Consider the following 23,125-nt stretch of genomic DNA (forward strand, 5'->3'; position numbering starts at 1 on the left):
ATTTACCATTCATAATAAAATAAATGAAAAAAAATTCTCATAAAATTTCAGTAAGCTACTATGGGCAGTAACTGCAAATGGAGGAAGTACCCGATTACCAGTGTGACTCCAATCCCCAAGAGGGAGCATAACATGGATCCAAGCAAATGAAGGACAACAAGCCTTTCCTAAACGTGGTACAAAATTATGGAAGCACAAAAATAAATGAGGAAACTACAGTATGTGTAAGAAAATAAACATCAAACAAGTCAGCATGGATTCACGAGAGAGACTCGGCAAAACCAGTCTATAAAGACTGCAGCTCTGGATCAAAGTATACACCCTTTACTTTAACTTATAAAAAGCTTTTGGCCATTGTTCTGCAACAAAAATTCTGAAATTAAAAGCAATTGGTATCAATACAAGGTTTCAAACTGGTTAATTTGCAAGGAAACACAGTAGAGATAAGAGACCAATGCTCCACATGGGCTGTAGTCCAGCAAGAACCTGTGCTTGGACCAATACTTTTCTGATTGATATATTAACACTGCTTCTGACAGAGTTAGGAAATTCCTAAAATTGTCTGACACAGAAATGCGATAACTGATACAGCATTTAAGTGGCAAAGAAAAAGAGCAAATACAACTTTGGGTTCAATTGTAAAACTGATCAATGTGTGAGTGATCTACATCTGGAGTTGTGTGGGCAATTCTGGTCACCCCACCACACACCCAAAAAAACCCCCACAGTTCTAGAAATCATGTATAAAAGCCATTAGCACCTTCTCCAGGAAGTAAAAGCAAAACCTTATTAAGCATGGTGCAGGGAAGGATGCACACAGACGTTATCCACTTATTAAACTGTAAAAAGCATCAGCAAAAATTAATCAAGCTGAAATCCTCCAGGTAAAGAGAGTACTCTAGGACATATGTTATTGTTAAGGGAAAATGTACTTAAGAAGGCCTCAATGTCTTCCTTCACATAAAGGGTTGCTACTGTGTCATGTACAGTAATTGAAGCAGAAATCTCAGCATCTAAAAGGGTATCTGGATGGGATGGTGGGAACGCTTGGCTATTAGCTACCTAAACAAACCTGATGGCCTGCATGGTCTTCCCTCATCTATCGAACTTGTATTGTTATGTAGACTTGCATCCACACAGCCAGCCAAAGCAAGTTTTCATGCATCTCTGAGCCACCCTGGTACCATTGTTTGATTTGTTTCAACTGCATGTATTTGATATAAGGCAAAAGAAGTAATTCAAATTATATTTTCATGAAAGTCATATAAGCAAAAATCAAACATTTTACTATATACGTATATCACACAAGAAGACAATAAGGAAAAAAAAAATCAATGTTTTCCATCATTGTTTATTAACCAGGAGTGAATGAGGTACTTGAAAAACATGCCAAGCACATTGACACTGGGCTACTTATAATTGAAAAGCAGCAACTTTCCACATTATGTCTTAATATTTATTCTGATTTTACAGCTGATTACCAACATTATTGTCACAGATTGAGCCCTGGACTGGTTTTAATCCATAGTTGACAGTGGCACATAGGAGAGGAAGATTTAATCTTCTGACAAAAATGTCATATTTTCTTAAAGGTATGGTTAACACTAGATGAAGAAAAATGATGTAATAACACACCTAGATATGAAGTATGAGAAAGTCATTATGTCTAACATTTTTCCCTTTTGCCTTTGAAAGGTGTGGCATTCTGATAGAAAAATATTCTAAGTCCCAGTGCTGTAGGATAGCTTTGCAGGCAGTCCACAACTGACAGGAATTCATTTACACAAATGGCCTACACCACTGAGCTGTCTGTTGATGCGATCTGTGCTCTGCAAAAGTGATCCAAGCACTACAGATTGTTTTTTTATTATTATATTTTTCAGGATGCTCAAAAAGGAAGATTACCAAGAGCTAAATTATGCTATTTCAGGTAACTTTAAAGCCCTTCAAGAATTGCTAAGCAGATCCTGTACCGCTTTTTGTTGTGCTTCATTCAACTGTGATATGCATTGTGTCCAAAGGCCCCCAGAAACCTGCAGGAAAAAAAGAATAATGAAGGTGGACAAAAATATGTACCCCCCCCCCCCCCCACAAAAGCACAGACTATTTCAATACATTTAAGGAAATAAAACACAAACATTGTTAAATTTTTACACATTCGCAAAATATTGAATTTACTGTTTGAGTTGAGTATTTGTTGCAAACTTACTTTCTACCTGCAACCAAACAGAAAATTGATCTTAAACAGGTGAGCTAAGGAAGAATGTCTATCAGCCAGCCATGTTGTTCTGGCACATGCAGTATCACTAATGCATCACAAGAAGCTCATAAATTAAAAGAGCAATTTTACAGCCAGGAACTTCAAAAAGAATGTAATCTAAACATCTAAGTCATCTGGTATAATTTTGACCAGATTCTGACAACCCTTCTTAGGTATCACCCCAAGCCAACTTTATATTGACTGACCGTCTTAACTTGCAGTATTGGTGACCCCAAGTTTTTAGCACAGATGACTGTTACGATGTTTTTACGTGTTGTGAACAAATAAAAGTACCCAAATGGAAAGTAAAATTCACTAAAGTATATAGTAGGACAGGGGTAGGCAACGTCAGTCCTGGTGAGCCGCAGTGGCTACAGGTTTTCATTCCAACCCAATTGCTTAATTAGAAACCAATCATTGCCAATCTCAGACCTTATTTAATTTTATGGCTTGTTAGTCTGTGCAATGTAAGGCTTTTATATCGTAGATTTTTTTTCCTTTCCAAGGATATCATCCAAATGATTTGAAGCCTAAAACAGATCATTTTCAGTCTGTCACATTTTTCTATTAGTGTTATATTAAATCAGTGCATGATGAACACACACAGATGTAACTGGAAAAAAGCTAGCTGGAGAACTGCTGGCTGCTTTGTCTTTTACATCTTATTGCTAATAAGGAGCAATTAAAACACTGAATGCAGCAGTTTAAGATTGAAATAAGCAATTAAGGTTGGAGAACCGTAACAAGCGAGACCACTAAAATGAAGCATCAAAATGTCACTTAAGCAATATGTGCTTCATCAGCAATAATTGAGTTCTCGTTAAGGAACTGGGTTGGAACAAAAACCTGCACATACTGTGGCTCTCCAGGACCGACGTTGCCTACCCCTGTAGTAGGATAAACTGACCGATAGGACATTGCAGTGTTCAAACTTTGTAGCTGCTGTACAAACACTAGATATTTGGAATTTTTTTTCTTCTTTTTTGTAAAGTATGGGGAATTTTTTTTTCTATAAAAGCCTTCATTATTCCATACTGAAAAAACACTTCGGACCATTTTTATGGGTTGTGGAGAAAACACCACTCTAAATGCAGCTGAAAATCCATTAAAGACAATAACGATACTCGCACCAGAGCTCCACATGTCACTTCGAGCACTTAAAAGGTTCTAGTACCTCTCAGGGCTGTTTATATAAGAGATGACAAGGAAGTGTACATCTCTGGGAACACTACATCTGAAAAAATACATTGCTTGGCCGATTATATTGTGCATCCAAGTGCTGAATTAAATCACAGGATCCCAGAAATTCTGATTTTAATTAGTAATATACTTTGACTTCTCTCTCTCTGGTCATATTTCTGCTTCTTTTCAAACAGTATCATTACCAGTGTCTGCAACAGATTTGGTTCCTGCTTCCACTACATTGTTGAAAGTCAGAGTGATCAGCTGAGTGATGTAATCACACACAAGTGTCTAATCAAATTAGTCGTGCCAAACGAATTTGCTGTAAATCCACGACAACTGATTTTTTCATTGTAAACTTTACAGATGGTTATCCTGCCACTTTCAGGCACTTTAAAATATTTCCAAACAGCAGATATTTTCATCAGCAGTTTCTACTTATTGTGCTCTGCTGATACTGTCCATGCTCTCAGCTTAGCATACTCTACCTCACAAATCTGGCAGCCCAATCTGCCATTACGAGACAACTGTTGATTTTACAACAACAAGCAAAAACGGGACAATTTTGATCTCAGGGTGATTGATTTCTGCATCACTAGCAGACAGGACTACTTTGCTTCTGTTAATTTTCACCCTAATTTTTATGTAATGTGTTCAGGAATTCATTTGTTCTGTACTTGTAGTCTTTAAGTGTTGTTACCAGTTTCAAGATTTAAAATATAACTTATTTCCAGCAATATTTACATTGGGAATGCAGGTGAATTGTTTTACATTGTTTAGAGATGCTGTCTCTTTGAAACCTGGGAGTGGTTGTTCGCTATGTGAAGTTTGAGCATTCTGCCAGTGTTTATGTGGGTATTCACCAAGCTGCTTTGGCTTTCCTCACAAATAACAAAACTACTGTTAACTTGAAAAATTGGTCTGATATAAGCAAGGGCAGGAGTGTGTGCTTTGTGACAGGCTAGTGGCTTGTCTAGGCTTGATTCTCACCTAACCCCCATCCTGCTAGGGTGGACTCATGACAAATTACAGTTCAAAACTGGATCAAGCAGCTTTTATAAACACAGAGATGACATACACAGGGACAAAAGATACATCATTTCATACTGAAAAGCATCGACTACCAAAACAAGAGAAAACTGCATACCTGCACCTGACGGACAACGTTGGCTAGTCTTTTGCAACAACCATCTTCGTATTTGAAAGATTCATTGATAAAACCATCAGCAATTATAACAAATATTTTAGGGATATTGGCATTTTCAGGTCCAAGGACAACAGGATTATTACTATAATGAAGAAGGGGGGGGGGGGGGGTGCAGGAAGAGAAAGAAAGGCCATTAATAAATATACATTGGATTATACAGAAATAAACAAACAGTTCCTGGAATTAAAGTACCATCCAAGTCTGCTAGGTTTGACCACAATAGGAAAACAGCAAGGTCACAAACTAAAATATTACAGATATGCTTAAATTTGTTATTAATAACATTTCCACTTGTGATAAGGTGCTGGGAACATAGTATAATATTATTTTGCCTTAATTCACATCCAGAGCATAAAGCAACTTGTTCCCAAGTGGTAAAAAAAAACCTTCTCTACAAAATGCATTATGCAACTGCTTACTGCAGCACAGATTTTATAGTATATTGAATTTACTATTTCAACTTTTGAGTACATCTTAAGAAGATAACACAAGGAGAAGAGGATATACTCTGTGTACCTTTCACATTATTCTCCATTCTTTTTTGGGTGTTGAATTAGTAGAACTGTATACAGCCAGGTGACTGGCTTACGGCTCAGTTTGTGACTGGCCATTTGCCCATAAGTCAAACTGGCCATAAATTGATCACAAAGTATACCTGTCATTGTTCTGTGGGTCTGCTTTGGGCGACTGATATGGATACTTTAACTTCTTGTACAAAGTAGGACAAACTGATCTTTAAGTCTCAGTAGTTATACACCTAGTCAGTGTAAGGGAAGGTGTTACAGGGTAGATGTATAAGAATTAGCCGCATGAAGCAACATCTAAAGAGTTCTTTAAGTGTTAGAAAACATTATTTCAAAGGGACTCATAACTAAAGATTTTTAATTATTGTAAAGAGTAGTCTCCCCTAGACTTCCTCGTATACTCAGATATGGGGACGGATATTTGAGGAGTAAACCGCAAGACAATGATAATTTTTATAATTATGTACATTAAAGAACCATCAAAAACAAAACAAATCAAATTAATAATATTTTGAATAATTATTATAAAAGTTGAATAAATCAGACTACTTATTATTCATGCAACTGCAAAGTACCACTTCCGGTTAGTAGAAATAGCCCAAAAGTTCATAGAAATCTACGTTTTGTACTTGATACTTCTATGCAAAATTTGGTTGACCGAAGTGAAAGCACATTAAAAAGTTATCGTGTTTACACACACACACACACACACAATATCAAAAATGGTATTTTCAGACTCGGGGAGGTCTAAAACGAGATTCATCAAAATCTCGAAATGGAATTTTTGGAGGATTCCAATACTTTCCATATACTTCATATGTGAGAAAGTAAAAAGATATGGCAGCTGTGTGAAATGCGACTTTAGAAAAATACTGCTTGATGTGGCCAATTGACACTCTGAAGGTTGGAACTCTGAGGAGAATGATGTTCATTTATTTTTTTAACATAGTTTGTGTCTATTTGTTGAAGGCAGCATCAGCACCGGAAGGCAGCCATGAAACTGCCACTGCTTCACCAACACTGCTCTTGCTTATTCTAGGCAGAGTGTATCATTCTATGGCTAGTAGCACTACTGCTATTACGTGAGAGAGGGAGATAGAGATAGATAGAGAGAGAGAGAGAGAGAGAGAGAGAGAGAGATAGGGCATGTGGGCCTTTGTGGTCTGCAACAGCTGGTTTTGGCAATTTCTGGAACATTACCAGCCTATTGTTTTCCTATGTTACTCAACCAGGTGTGAATGGCCTCAGCTCAGTTGGCTGTAAATTGGCTCATGACAGTATTAAACTTAAATATAAATACTTATAAATCTATTATTGCCACTAATATCTTAAGAGACTGTTTAATTTTTTGCATTATACATTATGAAATGCCACAATACAACAACCTTTAAAAAAAACTGACTTTTAATGCATAGAGTACCAAATAAATGAAAGCCAGCCAAAGTTTTCAAGTTATAAAGAGGTCTGCTATAGATTATTAGAGCTGTGGGAAGGTTCTATATTACCAAAACTTTCATGCTTTGCAAAAATGATGTATTAAGTATCTCATACAATAACCCTGTGCATAAAATCCAATAAAAGATCAAGCAAAAAGACAGTACATTACTGATCACAAGCTTGTTGCCTCAATATATGGATGCTGTAATATCTGCAACAACTGTTCTGTATTAAAATGGATAAATACACAAATACCATATCTCGTATCAATTACTGGAGGAAAAAGATTACACTATAAAATAAACAATTTACAAAACAATAATAACCACAAACTGAACTGAAAGAAACACTGAATGTAAAATCTACCAAATACCAATCACAGAATACACTTAATGATGCCAACTGCAGATAATAGGGAATGTTGCAACAATATTTCTTCTAGCAATGATTACTCCTCAGTAGGGATGAAACAACGGATGTCACTGATAGCAGATGATGAAAATTGTAGCCAACAAATTTTAGCAATCAGTCACCTAGTTACAGATTACGTACATTACTTCATTGACCAAAATGAACTTATCACATTTTCAGATATGGTGGAGATGGAGGATGTAAATAAGGTGGAGAGCTCAAGCAAAGTCATCAGAAGTGTAGAGTTACTTCAACTTCACATTCTGGTAAGAAATCAGTCCTTCATGACTTGTAAAATGAATGGGAGTAATGGTGATGCCTCTCTCGTTCACGCTTGCAGACAACTTGGAAGCACTATCAATTTCTATTTCTTATGGCTGATCCCAACGATGCAGAATCTCAGCAATCAACAACAGGGAAAACTTCCTTTGCAGAGTACTTCTTTTGTCTTTGTGGTTAAATTGCTTTTTTTTTTTTTTTTTTTAAATTCTTGATTTAAAATAAATCAGCTAATTAACCTTTAATAAAATAGTTGATAGCTGCAGCCTAATTCCTTAATTTGGAAAGGTCTTTGTATTTGGTTTGGATTCGAAGCAAGACACTCCCCATTGTATATGAAATGCGAATTGGATGAATACATTTTAGAACTCCACCATCTCCAGATTTGTGCACTGCCTGAACAACTCCTCAACACAGCATAACATATTTGCTCAATTGGAAATAGAGCTATTCTAAAGCAATTATTCCAAATTAATGAAGAGTTAGCACCTCTATCACAGGATTTCCAGATGTTTACGAAATAACTAACTACCCAAAGTCTTTATGAAAGCAAAGTAGTGGACCGGATGTCTTATAATTAAATCATTTGAATATTCCGTCCTCTGGCAGCTGTAGCAGGATTGGATTTGTAGATTCTCTTTCCACATCTAACAAATATATCAGACCAGTGAATTGGGATAAGATTACTCGCTTATCTCCAAGAACAGTATCTGTTTAAAAACTGAACAAATTGAACAGCAAAAGGATTTCAGCATCATTACTGAAACAATGTCAGACGTAATAACTTTCCTGCTGTCTTTATACTTAAAATTTTCCCTACACCTTGCCTCAGTATGATCAAATGGATATTTGAATGTGGTTGCAAGCAGGACACTTGAACAGGTCTTATTTTTCTGGAAGAATAAGTTCACCTGTGGCTTAACTATCATTGGTGCCATTTTCTTAATGGTTTCTATATTTAGCTTCAGCCCTCTTTACCATTCCCTCAAACTACAGCTTAACAGTTTTTGTAACTACTTTGCTATTTCAGATCTCCTGGGACCAGGCAATACCACATTGTGTTCATGCTGCCAAGAGCTGGGCACGCAACATAAAATCCTATTTTGCAGCAAAAATGATCTAGTATTTCCATATTTTTAGTGGCCTCTCCAATTTGGGTGTTGTACTTTGATTAAATTCAATGATTCAAATCATCATCATGATCTAAGTTCCAAAGAACAAAAACAAGCATGTAAGGAGATTGTCACACACGTGCGCATGGGAGGCAGCTAAAGGGCTTGAGTAAGGGCAGTTCCGAGTCATACCAGGATGTGGCAGAGTGCACTGACTCTTTTTCTCCCTTTCCTGCAGACCATTCACGGGAGTTCCCACCTGGTCCTCTTGACGTCACTTCTGGGACCGAGCCAATGGAAGGAGACCTTGCCGGCTCCGGCCCCTGTGATGTCACATCCGGGCTCGCACCAATGACAGAAGACCTTCATGAGCCCGACCTCTTTGATCTCACTTCCTGTCTTCCCCTTTGAAAGCCTCCACCTTTTCCCTATTCCCTCAGTCCTGGTGAACACCTGTGGCTGCAGGGTTTTGTTCCAACCAGATTCCTAATCATTAATGCTGGTGAAACTCATCCAGGATAAGTCGGTTTTTCAAACGCAGCCATGTAGCAGATTAGTCAGGATGTAATAATCCGAGATGAATGCGCGCCCTCCCGCTGATTGAAAAGCCAATATATATTGAGTCTACAAAACATGATCAGCAAGTCTTTGATAGGCTGCAACAAAATGATGAAAGAACGGGTGCATTTTTTTTTTTACACAAGCTGAGTGGGTGGGTGTTAGTTAGTTAATTAGCAACTCGAAGGATTTCAAGATATAATATACACAAGAGGTAACACTGCAAAAGCGGCCCAAACCAGAAAAGACAGCTGGCAAAAAGTGGCTGACAAATTAAACGCGTGTGCATTGTACTTACTGAAAGCAGCGTTACGGATTTTCCAAATGTTCATTTTTTTCCCTCTGCTTAAAAAACATTGAAAAAGCCGCGCGGATTGGTTTGCAGCGTGTAAAACAGTTTGTTTGTCGTGGATAATTTGCTATCCACACAGGGAGGAACCAGGAAGCGAACCCACAATCTTCCACTGTCTCCTTACTGCAAAGCAGCCATACTACTACAGCGCCACAAGGCAGTTAAAGAATGCACCGGGCCACATGTTCATTTTTTCCCCTGTGCTTAAAAGACATTAAAAAACTTTCTCAACTGTGACTCCGGAACAACTCAGTACGCGAAAAGCGGCCAGAATCGCAAACAACAATGAAAACTCTACGTGACTCACAGGTAGTGATGGGCCGCTCGATACTAAGGTTTCGACACTGTGTCGAGCTTTCGAAGCACTGCAGATTTTAATACTTGATCGAATAATGACATCTGTGATTTAAGGATTTCACATTTTCTTTCTCAAATGTGCTTACCTACATCATGGCAAAGTACAGGGATAAACCTTTATTTTCTGTCTACTCCGTTTTAATTAAGACAGACCAAAGAAAACATTTAAGGCTATTAAATGTGATCTCAAGAAAAGATCAGGGTTAATTATAATACTAACTAGCAAAATACCCGCGCTTCGCAGTGGAGAAGTAGTGTGTTAAAGAGGTTATGAAAAAGTAAAGGAAACATTTTAAAAATAACGTAACATGATTGTGAATGTAATTGTGTTGTCATTGTTATGAGTGTTGCTGTCATATATATATATACATATACACATATACACACACATATACACACACATACAGATATATTATATATACATATACACATATATTTTTTATATATATATATATATATATATATATATATATATATATATATATATATATATATATATATATATATATATATATACACATACATACATACATATACACACACAATATAAACAATATTAACATCATTATCATATGAGAATATGAAGTAATATATAAGAAGCACATTTCATATAAATATAAATTATTAAACAGTAAAATCTTCTTCAATAATTTGCTACCGTGGCTTTTCGTTGGTCTGTCCAGGATTTTAAATCACATGTAGCTTGCAAACCGTTTCATGTATTGACTTGAAATGTGGTACACATATAATACGTCACGTCTGCTATCCGCTTTATGGGTGATGAATGTATTACTCTTTTTATGTTCATTTTATTTTAGAATCAACTCCTATCTGCGCACACCAGGGCGGCTGTGGGCAGATGCGTATGGTGTATTCACTCCATGTTATCGTGCATTGCGCTGTCACTGGTATTTTCATAAAAGAATTTGAACAATATATAAGAAGCGTATAAATTATTAAACAGTAAAACATTAACATTTAAGAAGTAAAGTTACATTGAGTACTACTGCAGTGCCTTCGGGTATACCTCATTTTTTCTTTGCCCATTACATGCTTAAATGTATACATTTTTTGGTGTACCTACCCGAGAACACGCGACATATAACCGACCGTGGGAGAAGCCTGGATTTTAAACACACGTTGAGTTCATCTGCTGGTCTCCCTCGTGGAATAACTGGTAATGTTTGAGTAAAATCTACAGCGAGTAAAACGACATTACCTCCTTTTTTTTTTTTTTTTACGATCTCTGAGATCTTGCTTTTTTCGGTTCAAGGCTTCATAAGCTCTTTTATGTTGTATGGTGTACTTATCCCAAACCATCATCTTTGAATGTTGCAAGACTTTCGCCTTGTATGTAGATCAGGGTAATTACATTCATTGCATTCCTAGTCTGAATCACAATGTGATTGTATGGGTGGTTACCTGGCACTGTAGGGTTAGATAGATAGATAGGTTGCCACCCGTCCTTTAAAATACGGAATCGTGCCGCGTTTGAGAATGAAATTGCGCGTCCCGTTTTGAATCAATACTGGACGGGATTTATCCCGTATTTTTTTTATCATTTTTTTTTTTAAAGCAGCGTCTCATGCAAATCATCCCACACGCATTTTATGAAGGTGCCTCCTTTCCTACTTTTGATTGGGTAATACTTGATGTCATCGTTAGTTTGATTGGTGTTTTTAACTGTCCAGTGAGGAGGGCGTGTCTTTTAAGTACAGTCTGCAAAGTGTTGGCACTGAGATGTTGCGTCAGCGCCATACTTGAAGCCCCTAACGTTGCGGTCAGCAAGTCGGCTAACATCCGCCATGTGCCGTCTTTCAGTTGCGAGAAGCAGATCATAGAATGGTTGAAACTGTTGCCCCTAACGTTGCGCCACGGCGTGTGGTTCGTTTATACCTCGTGTCTTCTCATTAAACTTTTATCTCGCGAATATGTTATTGCAATCCGCAGCGGGAGCGTTTCTATAAACTTAATTTAAACTTACGTTTTACACCGTGCTTTGTTTCCCTTATGAACATGCTTGTATGCTTAACTCGCTCCGTTCTCAATTGTTTAATAAATTTTTTGCTCTTCGCTGTTTGCGGCTGTTCCTCCATTTCCTCCTACTTCGTTCTTTTATCTCGCGAATATGTTATTGCAATCCTTAACGGGAGCGTTTCAATAAACTGATTGAAAATAGTTTTGCATTTACCTTTTTAGTAAAAGGCGAGCTTTTAAGCCTGAGAAATCACCCCGTAAATGCACACGTTTAATTGGACATGTGTTAATATGTATGGTTACACAGTATTAAAAGACAGTGAACAACGTCGGTTACCTTTGTTCCCGCGTTTGATAAAAGGTGAGCTTTTAAGCCTGAGAAATCACCCCGTAAATGCACACGTTTAATTGCACGTGTTAATATGTATGCTTACACAGTATTAAAAGACAGTCAAAAATTAACGTCATTTACCTTCCCGCGTGTGACTCGTGCTGTAAATCTCTTCCTTGTTTTTAGTTCACGTGATTACGTAAGAGGCGTGATGACGCGATACGTGCATGAGGTGAGGCGTCTTATTTTGTTTAACTCTTGCTATCGTATAGTGCATTCTGCCTGTCGGCGTTAGTTATATTTATATTTTTTAGACATCAGACACTAGAAGCTGCTGACGAACCCTTCTCTTTGTTGTCAGTCTGTAGCTACGAAAAAATAAAAGCAATACGACTTTTAACAGACGTCATTGAAGTGTATCTTAAGTTTCTGTAACGTTAATGAAAATGGTCAGGAGGTGTCACGAGAGAGGTGAGTGTCAAATGCTTCGAAGCTTCGATACGATTTCCAACACAATTGCTTCAAATGTGTTGATGCTTCGCGATGCTTCACCCCGCCCATCACTACTCACAGGTTACTGAACGAGAAATCAGCAGACTAGCATGACGGATGGGGCGTAATGGGCGTCCTTCCCCTCTCCTCCGGATTTTTCAAATGTTAATTTTTTCCCTGTGCTTAAAAATCATTAAAAAAGCGGCCTGATTATGCGGCGTATGGTACGCCGCGGGTTGGCTAGTATATATATAATTTAGAATTTTTTTCCCCTCAGAAAAACCGGCACACTAAAGTACTACTTTCTCTAAATAAACATAGGCTTTAATAATATAAAAAAAGATGTTTCTGATGTGTTTATTTATAACTATTTAAGAAATAAGAGATCAAATGGTGTTTCTAAAACTAAACACATCTAATTTCTGTTTCACCCAATGTTTCCAAAATATTGAGTAGAAATGTAGTGGTTGTAAAGGTAGTAGATTTGTTCCATGTATTTCTAGTCCTGTATACAAAAATAAAGCCTAATATTTGTATGGAATTTAACCTTAAATTTTCATCTATCCAGTATTTTAGTCTTTTCCCATGTGCATAAACACATACAGCTGGGATGAAGATTCTTTCACATGTTAGGGATTGAAGCAATACGAAATAGGGCCTAGGGAACTGGAATTAATATGTGCCTTCAACAATACTGGTGCTTTGAATAAATCACATCAGACAGTGCCTCAAAAATACAATGGGGATAATATCTTTAACAAGATGCAAATAATTTCTAGTGACCTTACTCTTTGAAGTCAACAAATAAAAGCTCAAACCTTTCAATAAGGTCACACAGAAAATTGAAGGTATGGACTGCTTCTTCCTTGTCTTCTTTTAAAGGCAGCCATGACAGCCAGTGCGGCAGGACTTCATTCACGTTTACACACTCTGGCCTGAATTTCATCACCTTTCCCACTGCAGAAATGCAGTTTTCTGTGGCATTAATATTTGCTTTGTCTTTGGAATCTGCAGCCTGGATCACTCCTACCATCAGTGGAATAGCTTCTGTAATGTAAGCAAATTAGGAAAAACTATTAAGACTCATTAAAAACCCATGGAATTAATTCCACGGAAAGCTACATATAATTTAAATTTATCTTAAAAAAAATAAACAGAATATCTGATTATCACATTGGATAGCAGAACCAAAGCCTGTAAGCAAATACAATATTCTTTACACTAGCGTACCTGTACAAAATGGTCTGTAGTTTTCCCCACCATTCTGTGCCATGACACCAATACCATATGCAGCTGCTTGCCTGACTTCTGGGCTGCTATCACACAATGACTGCAACATGGGGCGCAGGAAATACTCAGCATACTTAAAAGAAGCTGGACTGCAGTGCTCAATTACATCATCAAATATGCATAGACCCCATTGTCTGTCAGGCCAAGGTCTATGAGGACACTATAAGTAGAAAACAAGTTTTTAAACAGGTAACAGTGGTATTAAAAAACAACCATTTCATATTTTTTTTAACTTTAAAAATGGAATTGCCATATGTTTTATTGAATAAGCATTCATGTTTTATTGAATAAGCATGCAATGTAGAAGTTGATACTTGCATTGCATGTCATTTAAAATAGCCAAGGTGCTGGCTTACTTAAGATTCAAAAGATTAATAAAATAACAGTTGAAAGTTGGGCCTTTAGTTACGTGCCCCCACCCCCACAAAGTTGTGGAATGGTCTGCCAGGTAATATAAGAGATGCCCCTGCAGTCTCAGCTTTTAAATCCAGGCTGAAGATTCACTACTTTAGTCTATCATACTCTGAACTAGAAGTGCCCAATTTCTGTACATACTACTTCTCTGTCCGTTAGACATTTATAAAGAAATAAGCAATTCAGTGTTTATAAACTATTACTATGCCTCTTCTATTCAGGTTCTGTATCTTAATTTAGCAGTAGGTACTACTGTTTTCCTGTATATGGAAAAGTTATATAAACATTGGGATCATCAGATGGAAAGATTCTCTCATCAGATTGGACAACCCGGCATATACTCCACTAAAAAATTAGCCAAGCATGTGCCAAACTTTGTCTTACTCTTTTACAATTTTAATCTCATCTGCTGTCAAATGACCATATTAATATTATTAAATCAATTAATTAATGGGCCGATATTGTTGGTTCCAATTTATGCTAATCGATTTTTACTTTTTCTTGTGTGTTAACAAATCTATATCTGTGTGTACTAATTCTGTATTTAGTAATTAGCATAATGTATACTTGTATTTTAACTGAGAATTTGTTCACAGTGCTCTGTGGCTGTACTCAGTGAATAGCACTATGCAAAAATAAGTTGTATTATAATCGGCAAGTGACTAGAAGTGGTTGACTTATTCTTAATATGTGATCAATTTAAGTTACCAACTTGTTAAAGGCTACAAATGTGACTGTGAATCAAGTGCATGCTATGACAACAGATAAGACTTTTCCCGATCTTAGCCCTCCTGAATAGAGGCCTTACATGTTTTTGCTAGACCACTTATATGTTCATAACAAAAGAAAGCAACTTTTCATTAACATGAGTAAATGAAATTTATAACTTGTGAAAAGCTACACATGATTGTAATAGAACTTCTGGAGACAAAATTGAATCAGTGCAGAGACTTGTTCCACATAAACAATAAAACCTACAATTCAAGCCATTTAGCCATCTAAAGAACCATATATATGTATATAATACACATTTTTTAACCTAGCAATTATTTTTAAAGCATATTGTCTTTTGTGACAAAGTATTAGTTTTTCACTGCAGATACAAATGATAATCTTCTGGACCACTATTGCATAACACATGAACCTTTCGAAGCACTTTATTATGCTGTGATTTATAGTACAATGCTATTATAAGAATTTTTACATTGTTCAAATGAAATTTAACTTTGAAAACTTACATTTTAAGATGAAGAAAATATATATTTTTTGACTACTTGTACAATAGTGGTGGGGAGACATATTCCAAAACAAACTGGTGAAATTGTTAAACAAAGCATAATAGTCGCCTCAAAACAGGCTTAACTATATACATTATAATAAAAATTCTGTGTGAAAGCAAAACATTTTTAGTTAGATAAAATGGTGCAATAAAATACTTACAATAAGGTTAACAATCAGTTGAAGGAGTTGTTCAAACCAAGGCAAGACCTTTTCTTTGTAACTACTGAACACTGAATGTAATATATCAGAGACTTTTGTCAATATGTATACATCATTATCATCCTAGAAATGAAAAAAGAAACCTCACTGTGATGAAGTTAAGCAGTCTGTACAAAAGATCAATTTTGAGACTTTAAGAAACGATATTGAGTCGTTTAAATGAAAAATAATCAGAAAATGGAAGTTTTTAGTCAGTCCCAGCGTGCATACATAAGAGTACCACCATTAGGCTCATTCATTCTTCTCTTTCATTACACAAACTTTAAACATACCACCATCTCATCAGACTAATCTTTTTCCACACTTAATTTAAATAGCAAAGAAGGGGAAAAACATCTTGCCTCATCTTGTAATGATTCTTCAACTTCTTCATCATAATCTTCATCTTGTCGCTTAACTGAAAAAAAATATAATAATTAATATAATTAAAATATTTGTTGAAGAATTTATTAAACACATCCATGTATTTTGAATACCTTGCCTCAGCTCCTGATTTTTAAAGTGCTCTTCAAGCTTTGCCTTAAGAATTCCACCTAGTTCCTCAAAATGCTCAGTGTTAAGGCAACCATCTCCCATAAGCTCAATACACTATTTAGAAAATGAGAGGAAGACAGTCAATCATTGAATGAAACAGTGTCCGTTTTAAAGACAGAATATGGTTTAAGAGCCTTTAACATTTTATAACCATTCATATGCTGTCCAAACACAAACTAGATTTGAACAACATAAAAAGCAGAAGTAAACAAAAATCAACTGCCATTGGCAAGCCACTAAATTTTGTGTTCTTCATATGTGTGTCCATTTGTAGAGCAGAGGAATTTTAAATGAAAAATTACTGATAGCTGAAAAAAATGTATGACTTGGCTTGTGGTAAATCTTCAACTTGCAGTACATCTTTGTTCTTTCAGTGGCTTAAATATAAAATTATAAACGTGATAACCTTCAAAAATGCGTTAGACTCAGCTAGTAATGTCAATATTAGATTTGTACAATTTAAAATGGGGACACAAAGCTGTATGCACCTACTTACTGCAGAAAATACATTAAATAAAATCATAGGAGACAAAATACAGTAGGTCTAGCAAAACAAAAGCTATTAAAAGCATTTAAACAAAACTGTGTGTGTATGCTGACTGACTTTAGACTCCTGTAACACTGCAGAAACAACAACAAAAAAAACCCTTTGTGTTTGCATTCAGTACGTTAATTGCCAGTAAGTGTTCTAGTTATTGATTCTGAAGGACAATGCTGCCCTCAAAAGTATAATTTTACACTCCTGGTTAAATCATCTGGATGTTACTTTATCTAAAATCCAGAAGACTGGTACTGGTATTACATGGACTTTAAAGGAATCAAACCAAGACAAAATGTTTGCAATATATACCTTAGCAAATGAGTGCATAATTTCTGACAGGACATCCGAGTCGGGTTCTGTTCCAATTGCCTTGATAAGTGCATCACACATGAAATGCCACATCTGTGTCAAGTATTCTGGTCCTCGAACCCTTGCACATTCTAACAGAAGGGGCATGGACTCTGCAGCTGCCACACGGACACGTATGATGGTTAAGAAATTTTTACATTGTATGGCTAGCATGATTAAAACCAAAGTCATTATAAAATCAGCATTTATCAAGTGTAGCCAATGAAATAAAATGTTTAAAAAAACACATTAATAATTCATTACCAGTTACATTTTAAATTGCCTTCAAAATCCCTTAAAATTGTCCTTTCATCAAGAATAGTAACATACTTACAATAAAAGAAGTGATGTATTTGGCACATATTATATCTAAAAGTCTTAATACAAGGAGAGATTTTTTAGGTGAATTAAAGTACTATAAAATATTTTAAAGCAAATTTGATATTTAGATCCAAGCCCATGTGAGTATAAGTTAAAAGAACAAGATGCAGCCATGAAGAATGCAAAATTGTGTTATAAGAATTGAAAGTTAAATTAAGTTAAATTAAAATAAAAAATAAAAAATATATGAATATAGTACACTAAAAATCAATACAAATTTTAGATATATCCTGGAAAACAAAACATCTTACACTGCTTAGTTGCATATAGAATGCTGAAATAGTGTACATTAACAAAAAACAAAAAAAAAAGGTAACAGAAGTAAAAGGTATTTTACGGGCATTATCTACAGTATCATGCACAGAGGGAGAATGGCTGGTTAATGGCAACTTTGATAAAGAACTTTCCATCACTGGTATCTAAATATTTCCTTGTTGCAAATATACAAGGAGTAATTAATAAGTAAACATAAAAGACAATATACTGATCATCTTGCAACCATCTAACTAGAATACTGCGGTTCAAAATTTTCTTCAGTCTTTAAAGGATATCATCGTGAAAATAAAATTTAAGCAAAGGAACCATCAGCTTGACAACTTGTTCAGTATACTCAACAAATCTTTCCTTTAATTCCTTTGCATAACAAACCTAATATGAAAGAAAAATACAAAAAAGGTTTTATTACAATAATTACATTATACTATTTTAGTGCTTGATGCCACCCAGAAATGCAAATCCATGATAATGTATCACCCGCATGTTATTATCATCAAAATAAGCATATGTTTCTTAACAAGGTATTAAATTCCTTAATTTTAAACTACCCAGTTTAATATTAAACATTGTATTCACACACAAAAAAAGTGTCACCTGTATAACAGTATGACATTCCTAAATCAGAAGGATTAAAAGGTTAAATTCACATGGTTACATTTTAAACAACTCAACACTCAGGGAACAAATTATAAAAACACATTACAAACTGAAGAACGCATAAAGATACATTGATAATTTTCATATGTACCAACCCATGAGTCACTAAAATGTATTCTCTAATAGCTGCATTTGTCAAATAAGTTAACATCTAATTATATAATACATTTTTATAATGATTAAAGAGAAATTGCTGACAAGTCTACACATACTACTGCACAGGTCAAATAGCTGATTTCTGAAATAATGAGCTCATATAAAATAAATACTCTCTCCTTTACATGAACTATAAAAATTACACATTTTCCTGCAAATAGCTAGAATGAGTGACCAACTCAAGTAATGGAGACTTTCAAAAAACACATTTCTGAGCAGAGAGCTAACTCTAGAAATGATTAGATAGAAAACTGGATTTCAAACTACTAACACAAATGTTTGACAATAATGAAGACTAAAATATTAAGATTACAAACACAGATATGTCCTAGTTCTTCTTACCAACATCTGACAGGCTGTTGCTTTCTCTTCCAAACCAGCAGTTTTAATACCAAAGCTCTGTTGGTCTCCTAAGTTCACAAACTCCCAACCATCATCCTCACTAATGCCTTCCATGTCCTGGGCTAAAATAAAGAATTTATTTAAAAAAATCAATACAACACATTCTGTAAATCTTGTAACAAAGTGAAAAAAGTCCAAGTAAACAAGTATATGTGTACAACCCAACAGGAAGAGGTAAAGTTAGTTGCCAAGTGTCAAAAATTACAGGTAAACCACTTGATCTTGTGTTTTAAGATCTTTTTAGATCTTTAGACATCTGGCTTTCTTACATTAATGATAAGGTTCTATGAACATTGAGTATGTGGCCTTGAAGTGTTACTCAATCCATATGAATGGCAAAGACGTCTGATATTAAAAACAGACTTAATAAAAATCAGTATTAACTGAGGAATACAAACATCAAAAAACAGCAGCATTTCTCTAACCTGCTTATATGGGAGTTTAACTCTTCCCTTGGTCAGTCATCCCACATAGGCAGCAGCCATTTCACCAACAAAACCATGCACTCCATTCACTTCATCTTTCCCACAGTCGGCCCAATAGTACACTATGCCTTAGTGTACGACTGTGTGTTGATTTTGAAGTCCAAGTGTCACTTTAAGCCATGTCCTAAATTCACTTCCAAGTTCAAAGGTTGCATTCCTTTTGGCTTGGGTTCAGTTACAGGAACTTCTAACCTATTGTCCTTGCAGCTTAGAGGAGTATATTGTCATTCAGCAATGTTTACCGTTATAAAGGCACAACATGTGCCAAAAGTGGAAATATGTGCCCTGCAAATCAAAGGGATACTGCAACCCTCTGCATTTCTTCCCAGGTCCCTGTTTCTATATTACAATGGGGATCAGAGTCTAATGCCAATTGCTGGATCATCTGTCCTCAGACTGTTGCAGGAGCATATTCTTCTGCCTAGCCAGCTAACTCCATTATGTCCCACAACCTGTTGCCCTACTGGGGCATAAAACAAAAAACAAAGAGCATACTGCTCTAAGCAGCACCTGTATTTACATATTGGTGTAACAAGGTGACTGTCACTACTTTTCTTTGTTTAATTTCTCTGTCTTTAGAACTTTGCCACTGTCCCAAGATACAAAATTATATCTGAACTCACTTTAACCTGGCTGAAACTACACAGAATTTTCAAATTGAGAAAAATACACTCACTGTCCAGAAGAGCAACCTCTGGCTTAATAGATGCAGTTTTCATGAGTGGTCCCATAACCACGGGAAGATACTGCTGGAATTCCTTACCAAGGATCTTGCACATTCGTGCCCATGCAGAAATCATATATGAAATCTGAAAATACAATGTTCAGGAGAAAGTGTTCTAAATATCAACGAAAAGGTCATAACAAATACAGTAAGTAAAAGTCTCACATAGCCAAAACAACCACTTTCAATTTGCTGGGTAAGCTGTTCTTTTTTGCTTGTCCTGAAAAGATTTAAAAATGACGAGTTACTCCAATGTTTTTCTAAAATATGGTAAAAAGGAAGAATCCCGTCTTAAACAAAAGGTGGAGTTAAGACTATTTTATTTTCCCAATTTAGTCTTGTGTAGGCTGAACATCTTCACAAGTATCTTTCATATGCTTAAGCTTGATAATAAAATTTCCTACATGTAAACACTCAAAGCAAATCATTATGTACATTTGAACAATCTCCAACACATCTTTATTTAGGCTAACTTGTGAAAAACACTGCTGAATTACTAAACATGTTCTTGGAAAAGAAATATTCCAGCTCTGCTATATGAATTAAAAAAGCAAGTTGCTTACTGTCAAAAGCTTATAAATAGTATTGTACTGTATTTTGTGGTTATTTAAGATGTTTCATGTAGCTTCATTTCATGTGGACACATTTTTATCCTTTATTTTCTGTGACAGAAAGCAAACATACGTTAATCTTTCAGATGAACCAAAAAGGTACATTTGAAGTCAGAAGTTTACATACACTTAGGGTGATTTCTTTAAAACTCACTATACAACACCTCCACAAATTTTATACTAAAAAACTATAGTACTAGGGTGTTGTACCGTGTTAGCCATTATGAATGTAGAGAAAAGCCAAGCAAAATGACACCTTTTATTGGCTAACTAAAAAGATTACAATATGCAAGCTTTCGAGGCAACTCAGGCCCCTTCTTCAGGCAAGATGTAATCACTAAAAAATACTAAAAAACTATAAATTTGGAATATCACTTAAGACATCTACTTTGTGCAGGGCAAAATTATTTTTTTCAACAATGTTCAGAGTATTTCACCTTTTATTGACTATATCACAATTTCTGTAGGTCACAAGTTTATATACACTCTGTTAACTGTACCTTTAAACAGCTTGGAAAATTCCAAAAAATTATGTCAAGCCTCTAGGCAATTAGACAATTAGCTTCTGATAGCCGGTTAGTCTAACTGGTGAACATGTGGAGGCCTACCATCAAACTCTTTGCTTGACATACAAAAGAAATCAGAAAAGAAAACAGAGGGAAGAAATTAAAAAAAAAAAAAAGTTATGGACCTCCACAAATCTGGCTCATCATTGGGAGTATTTTGCCTAAAGGTTCCACATTCATCTGTACAAGTATGTGCAAGTATAAATACCATGGGACCACACAACCGTTGTACCACTCAGGAAGGAGACGCATTCTGTCTCCTAAAGAAGAACATACTTTGGCATGAAAAGTACATCTCAGTTCTACAACAGCAGCCAAAGACTGTGAAAATGCTTGAGAAAACAGGTAGAGAAGTATCTACAGTATATTCACAGCAGAACAAGTCATTTATCAATATAACCTGAAAAGCTGCTCAGCAAGGAATAAGCCACTGCTCCAAAGCCGGTATAAAAAAGTCAGACTACAGTTTGCAATGGCATACAGGGACAAAGATTTTACCTTCGGTGAAATGTCCTCTGGTCTGATGAATTCAACATCGAACTCTTGGCTATAATGAATATTGTTATGTTTGGAGGAAAAAGGGTGAGGCTTGCAAGCCAAAGAACACCATCCCAACAGTCGAACATTATGTTGTGGGGGTGCTTTGCTGCAGGATGATTGCATCATGAGGAAGGAAAATTGTACAAGCAAGAAGGCCAACAAACCTGTCCCAGTTACGCCAGTTCTGTCTGGAGGAATGTGCCAAAATTCCAGCAATTTATTAAAAGAAGATTGTAGAAAGCTATCCAAAAATATTTGGCTCAAGACAAACAATTTAAAGGCAATGCTACAAAATATTAACAAACTTGTGACCCACCAGAATTGTGACATAGTCAATAAAAAATGAAATCAGTCTAAATATTGTGGGAAATAATTACTTTTGCCCTGCACAAAGTAGATGTTTTAAATAATGTGCCAAATTTATAGTTTGTTAGTACAACATCTGTGGAGGTGTTATAAAGTGCGTTTTAAGGAATTCACCGAAGTGTACCTAAACTTCTGACTGTAGCACTAACAAGCATCTTCTCTGTTGCCAAGAAAAATTCCTGAACCTAGCTTGTTTTCCATAATAAATGATACAAACTGCTTAGAAAAGGAAACTTAAATCATAAAATTTACATACTTGTCAATAATGCAGTTATTACAGTATAACTAAGGGTGAGAAACTGGGAAAGGTGGATGAATTGTGTACTGTACATTAAAGCTCAGTACTTGCTTTCATAAAGAACTGAGAAATTGCAAATATTTTAATAATAAGTTTAAATGATCCTGTTTCCAGTAAAACAAAGAAAAATGAAACCTCTGTCTTTTTTTTTTCCTTTTACGTTAGTGTCAAGGAACATGTAGCCACTTTCACCATGGTCACCAGACCCATGGGGACTGACACAGTCCTCATAGCCAGCCCTGTCAGTGCCAGTGGTCGCACTGAAGTCACCCATGATCAGAGGAGTGTCACCTCACGGGCACCAATCAATAACAGAACGAAGTTGCAAATAAAATCTCTCTCTCATTGAGACATCACTCACCGCACTTGAAGCATACACTGAGACAACAGACAAGGCTCCCAGAGAGTGACTTAATCCGAGTCTCATAACACACAAAAGGAATGACATCGGACACCATCAGAAGGAGCCGATCTTCCACAGCAACAGATACTTCCCGAGTATGACAGCCACCACAGCAACCAAACCAATAAAAGGCGTACCCACCTACAGCAATCTG

The 23,125-nt window shown here is 35.9% G+C and overlaps 1 protein-coding gene across 1 annotated transcript in view; it reads right to left on the bottom strand.

The window, feature by feature from the left end:
- Positions 1-1,335: 1,335 nt before the first annotated feature.
- The window catches only part of kpnb3 (karyopherin (importin) beta 3), a 110,813-nt gene continuing 89,023 nt past the window's right edge, over positions 1,336-23,125 (bottom strand). The window contains exons 16-26 of the mRNA XM_028799540.2: positions 20,140-20,272; positions 18,919-19,040; positions 18,039-18,135; positions 17,068-17,240; positions 16,160-16,271; positions 16,025-16,080; positions 15,624-15,746; positions 13,710-13,929; positions 13,298-13,526; positions 4,590-4,731; positions 1,336-2,033 (exon numbers count right to left, since the gene is read on the bottom strand). Of these exons, the coding sequence (XP_028655373.1) occupies positions 1,947-2,033; positions 4,590-4,731; positions 13,298-13,526; positions 13,710-13,929; positions 15,624-15,746; positions 16,025-16,080; positions 16,160-16,271; positions 17,068-17,240; positions 18,039-18,135; positions 18,919-19,040; positions 20,140-20,272 (1,494 nt within the window). The 3' untranslated portion in view covers positions 1,336-1,946. The remainder of the gene's footprint in view (positions 2,034-4,589; positions 4,732-13,297; positions 13,527-13,709; positions 13,930-15,623; positions 15,747-16,024; positions 16,081-16,159; positions 16,272-17,067; positions 17,241-18,038; positions 18,136-18,918; positions 19,041-20,139; positions 20,273-23,125) is intronic.

This window comes from Erpetoichthys calabaricus, chromosome 4, assembly GCF_900747795.2.
Source record: "Erpetoichthys calabaricus chromosome 4, fErpCal1.3, whole genome shotgun sequence".
NCBI classification, from domain to species: domain Eukaryota; kingdom Metazoa; phylum Chordata; class Cladistia; order Polypteriformes; family Polypteridae; genus Erpetoichthys; species Erpetoichthys calabaricus.